Source organism: Coregonus lavaretus, assembly GCF_964263955.1.
Source record: "Coregonus lavaretus genome assembly, chromosome: 10".
NCBI lineage: Eukaryota > Metazoa > Chordata > Actinopteri > Salmoniformes > Salmonidae > Coregonus > Coregonus lavaretus.
In genome coordinates this window covers 25,091,044-25,104,030 of record NC_139997.1, presented here as the reverse complement: position 1 = coordinate 25,104,030, position 12,987 = coordinate 25,091,044, and the positions used below count along the sequence as shown (strand labels likewise).

Here is a 12,987-nt window from a genome sequence, read left to right as displayed (position 1 = left end):
CACTCTTGATAACCTCACCCACTGCTCCCTGCTCCTCAATTTACAACAATGTTGATTGCCAAACAAACTGCATGTAATGGATCAAATTTACTGGTGAGGGGGTGCTATTTAATTGCTGTAAGTAGTTAAGTAAAGGAAAACTGAATAAATCAGTGAAAGTGTAATATAAAATGCCTGATATATCAAGAGTGCCAAGAGATTTGTCTACAGTATGTGTAGAAAAACGCAAAGTACAAGCCAAAAGGAGTGGTCTTACAATCAACTGACAATCAAAACCTTCTTGTATTGATTTGACCTTGAACATTCAGAGCCTGCTTGTTTCTTGAAACCAAAATCATCAGTGAAGAAACCGTGTACCTTTAAGTACTGCCTCAAACCCCATGTCCAAGCATATTATATCTCAACGTATAACATATGAGATAGCTCTGTCATTCAATGTGTTTTCTATGTCAACAATCTGTCAGTGAAGACACAGGTGCCCCTGGGTGAACCATCACAGATCCTGGCAGTGACTCTGGCATGTTTGCTGTGAAACTCTGGGGGGCACTGACAGACACAGACAGTGGACTGAGGTGGGAATGTTGAGAATGTAGATGTTGAGCCACTGGATCCCAGTGACTAGTGGTTTGAGAGGCATATGTGTGCCCATGACTGTGTCCATGGCCGGAGCTGTGTTAGTGACTATGTCCATGACTTGGCCCAAAGCTATGCTTGAGGACATATCCATGGTTGTGACCATAATAACCTGAGAGCTGAACAGGGCTCCCCTGTGTATAGTATGAGTTGGCCCAGCCTTCAAATGTCTTTGGTGTGGTCTCGGTAGCCTGTAGATTGGAGGAAACTGGAGCGTGGGCGTGGACTGGGTAGGAGCCTGGGGATGGGATGATTCTGCAACCAATGAGAATGTGGAGAGATTAAGGGGCGCTTATCTAACTAAACAGTGATTCTCTATTGAATCATGGGGGACCACTAGGTGCCTATTGTACAGTATTCAATTACAGCTGAGGATCCTCTATTAAAACTGCACCTCATTATACTGTAGAACATCATGTTCTCTGGCTTGCACCCAGAAATCATGTTAATTTAATGACCTCTTGTCTTGTAGGATAAATAATGCGTTTAGTGCTTTCTCATTACTCACGGTGGGTGGACCGTCTTCCTTCTCTCCTCTGTTGATGCAGGGACATACAGGACACCAATGGTCCTCAGCAGCCTGAAAGGCATCTTCTTGTCCAGCACTGATGCCCTAGCATCAGACATGTCTAGAAGTGAGAGCCAGCCCTTTCCGTCTGTTTCACCAGAGCAAGATAAAGAGAATGTGTGACGCAGTGATGCAAGATTTTCCTAACCAAACATCCCATAATGTTCAGCATGAGGACTCAACAAACATTTCAAGCATATACAACACACACAAATATTACAACTTAACTACACTACTACGCACACTTAAAGCTGTGACACACTGCAGAGTGTATCACAGTTATTTTCAACCACAATGAGGTTGGAGTAAGGATACAGATCCTGCCCTGCAATGATGACGTTGCAGAGGAAGACAGTTTGTGGGACCAAAAGGGTTACGATGAGCAGAAACAGCCAGGGCAGGGCTAACATGGGTACACTGACTCCAAAAAGAAAGCCCTTAACCATACGGGAGTGCACTGTGGCCATACCCATAAGGGAGAGGGATACAGGAACTAACCCCTCCACTTGATTCTGGGAAGATGCACCAAACAGTACCAGCCCCAGGATGGTGTACAACACCCCTGTGCTGATAGAGAGCAGCTGAAACATGAGGACCCCGAACAGTGCCCACACTCTTCTCAATACCACCACAGAGGGGCACCAGAACCCCAATGCTGAGGAGTAGCTGGGTCACTGTCTTGTAGTGGAAGGAATATGTGATGAGTTTGTGTACTGGAATAGGACAGGATTAAAACGGAAATTATAGGGTTGACAGACATCAGTGGCATTGATGTGTTGTGCTCTTGCTTGCCGCTGTAGCCTACTGGCACTATCTTTTACGTCATTAACGTTAGCTACAAATTGTAGCAAGCTAGATAACGTTACAACACTCCCATTCAAAGTAGCTAGCTACCGAGCATATGACTCTTGATTCACTCAGCCCCTCCTTGCTAATTTACCATGGCCATTGCCAAAAACTGTAGTTCCAAGACTGAAGGCATCCTCTGATAAACCGAAATATGTAGTTACAGTAAACAAAACAAAGGATACTATAATGACAGCAACAATGCCACTCGTGAACTCTTGAACCTCTGAACCACATTGTTGTGGAAAATTCGATCCAAGATTAAGGCAGAGGCTATTTGACGATATAATAGAAACATATTTAATACGAGCAGCTGCAGGGGAGATCCACCTCTGATTTCATAGGGAAGAACTCAAGGAAGAAATGCTTACATGTCCCTTATATTGCGGAAGGTGATAATACAACAAATTTGTTTACACAACAGTACTTTCAATACATTAACAGTTCCGGAACACCATTGCCTTGTGTTAGGGTGCAGACATACCAGGTGTCAATGAAAGGCATAACATCACAATCAAACACAGAACATATCCCTTGAGAAGTTACAACAGCTCACCCTAAATTCTGCCAACACATCTTTCAAAACTATTCGGGAGATAATTTTGATGCTCAGTGCATATTTGTCAAACTACTAGTGGATAATCAAGCACAATACAAAAATGTCAGTTACGACACCTGTCCTCCAATATTGCACAACACTTCTTACAATTTAGTCATTTAGCAGACGATCTTATCCAGAGCGACTTACAGTTAGTACATACATTTTCATACTGGCCCCCCGTGGGAAACGAACCCTCAACCCTGGCGTTGGAAGCGCCATGCTCTACCAACTGAGCTACAGGGGACATTTTAGCTAAAACTGGGGGTAGCTAGCTTGCTAAGCCAAAACAAATGTACTGGACTACCGCATTTGGATAAATCACATTCACAACCACAAAATTACTGATCTGCAGATCATGAAGTGCACTAAGGCAGTGCTGCATTTAAAGACACTGCCACCTGCTGACTTGTGCCTGAAATGTGATGATCAAAGTGTCCTCAGCAGCCCATTTGAGTTAGATAGAAAGCCAGATAGATATATTTGATTTGACACTTAAATAAAATAATTAAAACCGTTTAATAAAATAAAACGTGTCAGGGACAACACAATAAAACCAAATACTTCCATTGTGGTCCCTTAATGATTGTTTCTCCAAGTGCAAAAAAAAAATATATATATATATATATTGGCAAGGAATGGTTAATTCCTAATGATTTCCTGTTGGCCTATGTAAAACGTCGAACCAACCATCCACACAACCATTTCTCAGTCAGTAGGATATATGCACATCACTTTCGTTATTCAGTTAGCTACAACCAGTGGGAAGACGATACAAACAGACCGTATCCAAACAAGCCTTTTGCTTGTGACGTTTATGCTTGGTTACATTTTATGACGTGCCAAGCATTAATTCACTACATAAACTGTGTTCAGATGTGATTTCATCTGTACAATCGCTTTCTTCACTCAGGTTGCTGCAGGTAACCTTTGGCCTTTTGATGCACAGCCTTCCCAACCTGTATAATATATACAGGGTGCCTTATTATATATACATGCCATCCGTTTTGTCACCAAAGCCCATATACTACCCACCATTGTGACCTGTACGCTCTTGTTGGCTGGCCCTCACTACATATTCGTCGCCAAACCCACTGGCTCCAGGTCATCTATAAATCACTGCTAGGCAAATCCCCGTCTTATCTTAGCTCATTGGTCACCATAGCAACACCCACGCGTAGTCTGCGCTCCAGTAGGTATATCTCACTGGTCATCCCCAAAGCCAACACCTCCTTTGGCCACCATTCCTTCCAATTCTCTGCTGCCAATGACTGGAACGAACTGCAAAAATCTCTGAAGCTGGAGACTCTTATCTCCCTCACTAACTTTAAGCGTCAGTTGTCAGAGCAGTTTACCGATCACTGCACCTGCACACAGCCATTCTGAAATTAGCCCACCCAACTACCTCATCCCCATATTGTTATTTATTTTGCTAATTTGCACCCCAGTATCTCTATTTGCACATCATCTTTTGCACATCTATCATTCCAGTGTTAATACGAAATTGTAACTATTTTGCACTATGGCATATTTATTGCCTTAGCTCCATATTTGACTACATTCGCACACACTGTATATATATATTTTCTGTTGTATTTTTGACTTTATGTTTTGTTTACCCCATATGTAACTCTGTGTTGTTGTTTTTATTGCACTGCTTTGCTTTATCTTGGCCAGGTCTCAGTTGTAAATGAGTACTTGTTCTCAACTGGCTTACCTGGTTAAATAAAAAAGTAATAAAAAATTAGCAAAATACATATATTGGTCTCATTCTTATATTTTGCGACATGCACCATTCTTACAAAACAAATACGATATTGGTCCACATACATCCTACCCAGGTGGCGTATGATAATGAGTTGGATTTACATAGTGTGTAGAAGCGCTTTCCCATGCTTAGGCTTGGAAATATAGCCAGGAGAAGCAGGGTCAACACCCCTACTCATGCCATAAGTGCCATGAGATGTTTAGTAACCACAGAGAGATAAGACCTCTGTCTACACGGTCTCATCCAAAGGACAGCACCGGCCGCAGGGCAGTGTCACTGGTATTGGGGTCTTAGGTCTCCTTTGGCCAAAGGGAAGAGAAGAGGGCCCCTTACTGGCCTCCTTGCAATATCTGGTCTCCCACACAGAGACGGAAACCTACACCTGTTTAGACCCTGGAGGATATGGCTTCAGATGAAAGACAGCTGAGAGATGCAGAATACAAAAGCTTGAAACACTGTGATGTATGCAAGTTCATGAAAATTGTGCACAGAAGTGGATTATGCATCTGGTCTGAAGCATGTCAAAAGTGTGCATATGAACTGTGACTGGAGGACTGCATCACATTTAAACTAAATGAGCAATTATCTGATGTAGCTGCACCCATCTGTACTTGACTTGTGCTGTTTGAAACATGTATTTCCAATAAAGCTTTTGAAATTGCAATTATTTGTGTCAGACAGATTTTTTTCTTAATTAATTGCAACAAGGGTTCTTAAACTTTTTACAGCAAGGGAACAATTATTGTTCTGACATTACATTACATGATATCAGTGGGTGTTTTTTATTCTGCTGTCCTGACTGGATCCCACGGTGGGTGGCGGTAGTGCACCAATAAATAGTTAGATTGCTCACCAGAAACCCAAGCAGGCAGGTAGAGACTGTTGTTACCATGCAACGAGCAGACGCTTGTGAAAAGTACTAACGTTATCTACAAAATTGGGTTGCTAGCAAATTGACTAAATTGCCTGCTGCTAACCATCTTGGTGCTAGATACATAGCGCGCGAGTGTATGTTGCTAGTTAAGCTAACGTTAGCTTGCAAGCTAATAATAATATTTATCAAGAAAACAACTGCAGCATAGCTTGCTAGCTAACCTAGCTAGCTAGCCAGCCATCAAAAAAGTTCCTAACGTTACAACATGGCAGACGGCTGGAGCACCGACACGGGAGAGGCTGTCTATCGTTCCCGGGATGCTGTCAAAAACCTTCAAATTAAGTAAATTGTAGTTAGCCTTTGTGTGGCTTTTATTCCTTGCATTGACATACAAGCAAGACACTATCGTTAGCTAACGTTAGCTCTCAAAGCAGATGATGATGAACACACAGTATATTGCTTAACCTGATCCCTGAGAATAGTTAGCTAGAATCTTGTTTACTTTGTTTATATTTAAAATGGTGTTTACAGGATCCGTATTCAGAGAGTCACCTCCACAGCAGCCCTCTCCCAACACCTTCAGCAGCAGGTTTTGGCTCAACCGGAGAGGGAAGGCATTGAGCTGGACACCCTCAACTCACCGGCTCAATCAGGTATTAACACTGTTTTGAAACAGCAAGATGATGTTAGATGTTTTGAAACAGCAAGATGATGCTTCTTAGTTGAGTAGATGTTATTTTCGTAGTGGCTAGATATGGACCAGAACATCTTGGTTTTGTTTTCAGCCGGAGACGATGAGGAGGAGTTGGTGGTAGGCTGGCAGGAGAAGCTGTTCAGTCAGGTAGGTCCTCTACCAGCGTCCATATAACGAATAAGACTTTACTGTTTAGGATAGTTTGATGTTGAATAGTAAGTCATGTGTGTGTGTGTGCAGTATGAAGTGGATTTGTTCCAGAGTGAGTCAGTATGCCAGACTCCACTGGAGAGGCAATACCACACAGAGATCATTGCTCTGGGGCGGACCAGGGGCAGACGGAACCGCAGGATTTTTACCTACTCCGATTTTGACCGCTACACCAATTGGGAAGGGGTGGGTTTATACTGAATCTCCATTTCATTAATGTTATTCAAATCAATCCATCCTGGACATATGTAATTCCTCGAGGAGTGTCCAGTATTGTAGTAGCATTTACCTAATTTCTGTCTCAAAGACACATTAGTGTTTTAAAGCTGTTTTTGAAATACTCACTACAGCATTCCCAGAGTATGGTGACGCAGGTCAAGTCCAACCCTACCTTCCTGGCAGAAAGGATGGCCAATGTCAGACACAGACGACAGGACAGACGCCCAGTGTAGGTCCCTGTTACTCACCAAAGTGAATTTTTATTAAAGTGAATGTAATTGAGGCAACATTGAAGCGTGATGTGCTGCTTTGAAGACAGTGTACCGGTATGTTAAAATTACACCATACCCTTATATGCAAAATGTGTTTGTGGTATTCTGTTGGTCTGCAGTGACAGCACCATCCCTAAGTCCAGGCTGATTACCTGGGAGCCCTCAGAGGACTTTGTGAAGACCAGCCACGTGGTCAACACACCTGTACAGACCATGCACATCATGGGGGACCTGGGACCACCGGGCAAGTGAGTAGCACAAGGGGAAAAAACACTATGTAGCCTTTGCACTTATTACACTGCTTTGTATGTAATAACATTTAAGTACATTCCAATTCAGGAAATTAAAAGTGGCATTGTATTCTTGTATCTCTCAGACTTGGCCAAAAGGAGAAGGAATGCTTGTTGTGCACGATAAGAGCAGATGGAAATGGAGTGGTCACCATCAAACCAGACTTCAACAAAGGCAAAGAGCCCTACAGGCAAGTGGCCCGCACCCGCTGAAGTCAAAATGTTTTACCCCTAGCTCAAATAAGGGTTACTTGGGAGCAGAATACATAATCATTTGCACCCCAGTATCTCTATTTGCACATCATCTCTTGCACATCTATCATTCCAGTGTTAATACTAATTGTAATTATTTTGCACTATGGCCTATTAATTGCCTTACCTCCATAACTTGCTACATTTTCACACACTGTATATATATTTTCTGTTGTATTTTTGACTTTATGTTTTGTTTTACCCCATATGTAACTCTGTGTTGTTGTTTTTATCGCACTGCTTTGCTTTATCTTGGCCAGGTCGCAGTTGTAAATGAGAACTTGTTCTCAACTGGCTTACCTGGTTAAATAAAGGTGAAATAAAAATAAAAATACAGTACAGGCCATTGACTGTGTCATGATGCTGTGTGTTTGCGCCCAGGGTTGAGACGGAGGGGGAGAAGAGGGAGGTGTGGCGTCTAACCCTGGAGAACGTGTCAGAAGGCATCAGACCAGAGGAGAAGGAACGGGAACAGCGCATGTATAAAGACGTTAGTGACTGAGTGTGTAGTGTTATTCACTGTTCGTGCACTGTAATAATACTTGTATTATAGTTCACCCCCAAATCAACACTAGGCAGATGTTTTTGTACCCCAAAGTGGCCTAATGTCAGATTTGTCCTTATGCATGTTCATACACTGATGAAATATTATTTTAGCCTTTCAGTCAGGTTAGAGTCTTTATGATGATGACCTCTCCTCTCTTTTTCTCCTTTCAGCTTTATGTACGTCATAAAGACTACCTCAACAGCTTGGTTGGCCAGGACTTTGAAATGGTATATATCTAGTCAGTGACAGATCCTTAACACAAGTATTTTAATCAGCAAAGGTCATCCGCGGTGTTCGCTCAGTATTTGGTAATTCAATTAAGCAATGATGATCAGAAACCCATACATTTCAGAGTTTTGGTGACACGCCAAGCTGATGTATGAAATTATGGGATGAATTAATTCTGTATATGTTCGTGTCCTTCAGCCACCCCCTGGAATTCTGCGTCTGTTGGTTAATGGAGAAATAGGTAAGTAATGGTAGAGACAGTTATAATATGACTTTTCAATATACTGTATTTTAAAGTAGTCATTTCATTAGGTCTCCTGTAGTGACCATTTCTCTGCTCTCTCTCCAGACTCAGCCAAAGGCTTTGAATATGACAACTTATACATCCACTTTTTCATGGAGCTGCCCAACAGTGAGTCAAAATAAACCGTCACCTTTTATAGAGAAAGATATCCCACTTCTTACACATATTGTCAATATACTGTATGTCTTTTACATCGTTCACTTTGTAAGCTCCATTTACAACTAGATTCCTGTTTCTTTAGATAATATAGCTGGTCGTTTTGAACAAGTTGTTTTCAGCTAACCCTACCTTCCCTGCCTGTTCTTCCTAGATTGGTCCACTCTGCCATTCCAGTCTCTCTCTGGAGTGACTCAGACTTGTCGCACAAAGACCATAGGAAAGGCGGGTCTATAATTCAGGTCTTCACATTAACCGCTGTTCTTATTAGAGACATAGGTAAACATCTGAACATGCTTTTCTTATGCCTGTAGGACGACGTGGCTTTCTTCAGTTACCCTTTCAGCTTTGAGGCATTCTTCAGGAGAAAGGATGAGACAGAGGGTGAGTTTACAGTGCATTTGGAAAGTATTCAGACCCTTTCACTCTTTCCACATTTTGTTACGTTACAGCCTTATTCTAAAATGGATTTTAAAACATTTTTCTTCATCGATCTACACACAATACCCCATAATGACAAAGTAAAAACAGTTTTTTTTACATTTTAGCAAATGTATTTAAATTTAAAAAAACAGATACCTTATTTACATAAGTATTCAGATCCTTTGCTATAAGACTCGAAATTGAGCTCAGGTGCATCCTGTTTCCATTGATCATCCTTGAGATGTTTCTACAACTTGATTGGAGTCCACCTGTGGTAAATTCAATTGATTGGACATGATTTGGAAAGGCACACACCTGTCTATATAAGGTCCCACAGTTGACAGTGCATGTCAGAGCAAAAACCAAGCCATGAGGTCGAAGAAATTGTCCGTAGAGCTCCGAGACAGGATTGAGTCGAGGCATAGCTCTGGGGAAGGGTACCAAAAAATGTCTGCAGCATTGAAGGTCCCAAAGAACACAGTGGCCTCCATCATTCTTAAATGGAAGAAGTATGGCACCACCAAGACTCTTCCTAGAGCTGGTGGCCCGGCCAAACTGAGCAATCGGGGGAGAAGGGCCTTGCTCAGGGAGGTGACCAAGAACCCTATGGTCACTCTGACAGAGCTCCAGAGTTCCTCTGTGGAGATGGGAGAACCTTCCAGAAGGACAACCATCTCTGCAGCACTCCATCAATAATATAATAATAATATAATATGCCATTTAGCAGACGCTTTTATCCCAAGCGACTTACAGTTACGTGTGCATACATTTTTACATATGGGTGGTCCCGGGGATCGAACCCACTACCCTGGCGTTACAAGCGCCATGCTCTACCAATTGAGCTACAGAGAACCACACCAATCAGGCCTTTATGGTAGAGTGGCCAGACGGAAGCCACTCCTAAGTAAAAGACACATGACTTCCCGCTTGCAGATTGCCAAAAGGCACCTAAAGGACTCTCAGACCATGAGAAACAAGATTCTCTGGTCTAATGAAACCAATATTAAACTCTTTGACCTGAATGTCAAGCACCACGTCTAGAGGAAACCAGGCACCGTTCATCACCTGGCAAATACCATCCTTACGGTGAAACATGGTGGTGGCAGCATCATGCTGTGGGGATGTTTTTCAGCGGAAGGGACTGGGAGACTAATCAGGATAGAGGGAAAGATGAACGGAGCAAAGTACAAAGAGATCCTTGATGAAAACCTGCTCCAGAGTGCTCAGGACCTCAGACTGGGGCGAAGGTTCACCTTCCAACAGAACAATGACCCTAAGCACACAGCCAAGACAATGCAGGAGTGGCTTCGGGACAAGTCTCTGAATGTCCTTGAGTGTCCCAGCCAAAGCCCAGACTTGAACCCGATCTAACATCTCTGGAGAGACCTGAAAATAGCTGTGCAATGACGCTCCCCATCCAACCTGACAGAGCTTGAGAGGATCTGCAGAGAAGAACAGGAGAAACTCCCCAAATACAGGTGTGCCAAGCTTGTAGCGTCATACCCAAGAAGACTCAAGACTGTAATCACTGCCAAAGGTGCTTCAAGAAAGTACTGATTAAAGGGTCTGAATACTTATGTAAATGTGATATTTCAGGGTTTGTTTGTTTGTTTTTTTACAAACATTTCTAAAACCCTGTTTTTGCTTTGTCATTATGGGGTATTGTGTGTAGATTGATGAGGGAAAAAAACTATTTAATCCATTTTAGAATAAGGCTGTAACGTAACAAAATGTGTAAAAAGTGAAGGGGTCTGAATACTTAACGAATATTAATATAAATATTTAGTTTAGATTGTATTCCTGACAATAATTATCATAAAATGGTATTTGTAACATGCATTTCATCATAGCGTAACTTCATATGGCATTTCTTAATTTTTCCTGCTAATTATTTTATCATAGAATCCCTTCCCCAATGGCCAGTTCTGTACTTCAAAGTCCTCTCCCTGGACTTCTGGCAGCGCTACAGAAATGAAGGCTATGGCTACCTGGTCATTCCTTCCACCCCTGGTAAGATGTGTATATGTGTATAATGACAGTCAGAATTGTTTTCTGAAAGTAGCGTAAATGATCTACTCTGGCTCAAACAGGTGTGTGTGTGTGTATCCCATAGGGAAGCATACAGTAACGTGTCATACGTGGAGACCGCTGCAGACGGGAACAGTGTCAGAACTGAGACGCTTCTTCATTGGTGGATCCCCTGAGCTGGAGGACTACAGTTATGTCAGAGTCCCAGGGACCTTCAAGGTACAAAGAAAATACTGCAATTCTCTGAATAAAGTCCTGAAAACACTGACTGATAAGTATTTACATACAAGTCTAGCTAACCCTGTCTGTGTAGGGAGAGAGGCTGAGTCGCTTTGGCTTCCGCACACAGACCACAGGCAGCGTCACCTTCAACCTCCATTGTATCCAGCACGCCAGGTGAGTCTGGTTCAAGTCAAGACTTTCTGTTGGTTGCACAGATGAAAATACCACTGTGAATATTTACAGATTATTTATGAGGGGTCCACAGTATTATGTTATTTTAGTATGGGGTGAAGCAACAGAATGAAAAAGGTTCCGACTTTCCATTTGGGCCATATTTTCTCTGTTGTTTGTTTGACATATATGCTTGTCTTGTGTTCAGGGCGTTTGTTGATGCCAGCAACCTGAAGAAGAGGATGCAGAGTGTTCTGGACCAGCTGGGAGGCTTCAGTCAGCAAGGGGCTGTCTATAATGTCCTGGGTAAGGAATGTCATGTCCAAATACAAATAATTGACAAAGAATTACAAAATGTCAAGATGCTGAGCGGAAAAAATATTACAGTAGCCTGTTAAACAGTGGATTTGTGCTCTAATTGGCAGAGGCATTCCAGAGGGCCAGGAGACGGATGCATGAGGCCAGAGAGAGTCTTCCCCGAGACCTCATAAACACTACAGCCCAACAAATCTCTGAGTCCACCTCATAGACACATACATGGTTTACATACAGTAGGCAGCACAGCGTTCACCTGAAAGAAAATGCGAAGGAAATGCCAGGATTAAATATAACATCTCCCTGTTCAACAGCCATCTATGTTTATGTTCTGTAATTTTGTAAGTATTACAATGCATGTACACCTGTATACATTGAGTATACCAAACATTAGGAACACCTTCCTAATATTGAGTGGGACCCCCCCCCCCCCTTCCTTTTACTCAGAACAGCCTCAATTTGTCGGGGCATGGACTCTACAAGGTGTTGAAAGCGTTTCACAGGGATGCTGGCCCATGTTGACTCCAATGCTCCCCACAGTTGTCAAGATGGCTGGATGTCCTTTGGGTGGTGGACCATCCTTGATACACACGGGAAACTGTTGAGCATGAAAAACCCAGCAGCGTTGCAGTTCTTGACACAAACTGGTGCGCCTGGCACCTACTACCGTACCCTGTTCAAAGGCACTTACATTTTTTGTCTTGTCCATTCACTCTCTGAATGGCACACATACACAATCCATGTCTCAATTGTCTCAAGGCGTAAAAATCCTTCTTTAACCTGTCTCCCCTCCATTTACACTGATTTGAAGTGGATTTGAAAAGTGAAATCAATAAGGGATCATAGCGTTCACCTGGATTCACCTGGTCAGTCTGTCATTGAAAAGTAGGTGTTCTTAATGTTTTGTATGCTAAGTGTATATGTGGTTCAGATACAGTATTGTAAGAGATAGACTTTATAGCGCCGTGTCAGATGATGATGTATTAACTATTTTCCATGTTTTATCATAGTTTGACAATTGATTTTATAATAAAACTAAGATATGCCTATTTTAGATTCACATCTTAAAAGTAAAAAGTGTTTGTGAGGCTTTGTATACCTTCTTTTCCCATGTTTTGTATGAAACATTACTCTGCTATCATTTGGTCTATTACATTTTCACCTTTGGGAGAAATGAGATGAGCACAGGTCTACCTAGTAAAGTCCAGGTTGTATCAAGCCTGTTCTGGGGTAAGATGAGACACTGGTGAGCACGTCTCAAACGCATGTGTAGCAAAGTGTCCGAGAGGAGTGAGGGTGCCAGGAAACTGTCAGTGCTGGCGCTCCCCTCTGCCCGTCTGGGCGCCTGCTGCACCTGCCTCAGTAACCA

The 12,987-nt window shown here is 42.5% G+C and overlaps 1 protein-coding gene and 1 long non-coding RNA gene across 2 annotated transcripts; one reads left to right on the top strand and one right to left on the bottom strand.

Moving 5' to 3' along the window:
• Positions 1 to 320: 320 nt before the first annotated feature.
• On the bottom strand, positions 321 to 2,930 carry LOC311135641. The gene is made up of 3 exons (XR_014613795.1): positions 2,809 to 2,930; positions 1,142 to 1,289; positions 321 to 888 (listed from the first exon to the last, which is right to left on the bottom strand). It is a non-coding gene; the product is annotated as an uncharacterized lncRNA (long non-coding RNA).
• A 2,622-nt stretch (positions 2,931 to 5,552) lies between these two features.
• mks1 (MKS transition zone complex subunit 1) lies at positions 5,553 to 11,945 on the top strand (the record flags this gene model as incomplete). The annotated part of the gene is made up of 18 exons (XM_084170549.1): positions 5,553 to 5,629; positions 5,819 to 5,940; positions 6,073 to 6,128; positions 6,222 to 6,377; positions 6,542 to 6,639; positions 6,802 to 6,930; positions 7,059 to 7,163; positions 7,606 to 7,714; positions 7,942 to 7,998; positions 8,198 to 8,240; positions 8,349 to 8,411; positions 8,614 to 8,684; positions 8,774 to 8,843; positions 10,785 to 10,892; positions 10,996 to 11,129; positions 11,224 to 11,306; positions 11,512 to 11,609; positions 11,729 to 11,945. The coding sequence occupies 18 exons, from the start codon at positions 5,553 to 5,555 to the stop codon at positions 11,830 to 11,832; spliced, it is 1,683 nt and encodes a 560-aa protein (XP_084026675.1). The 3' UTR covers positions 11,833 to 11,945.
• Positions 11,946 to 12,987: the final 1,042 nt, after the last annotated feature.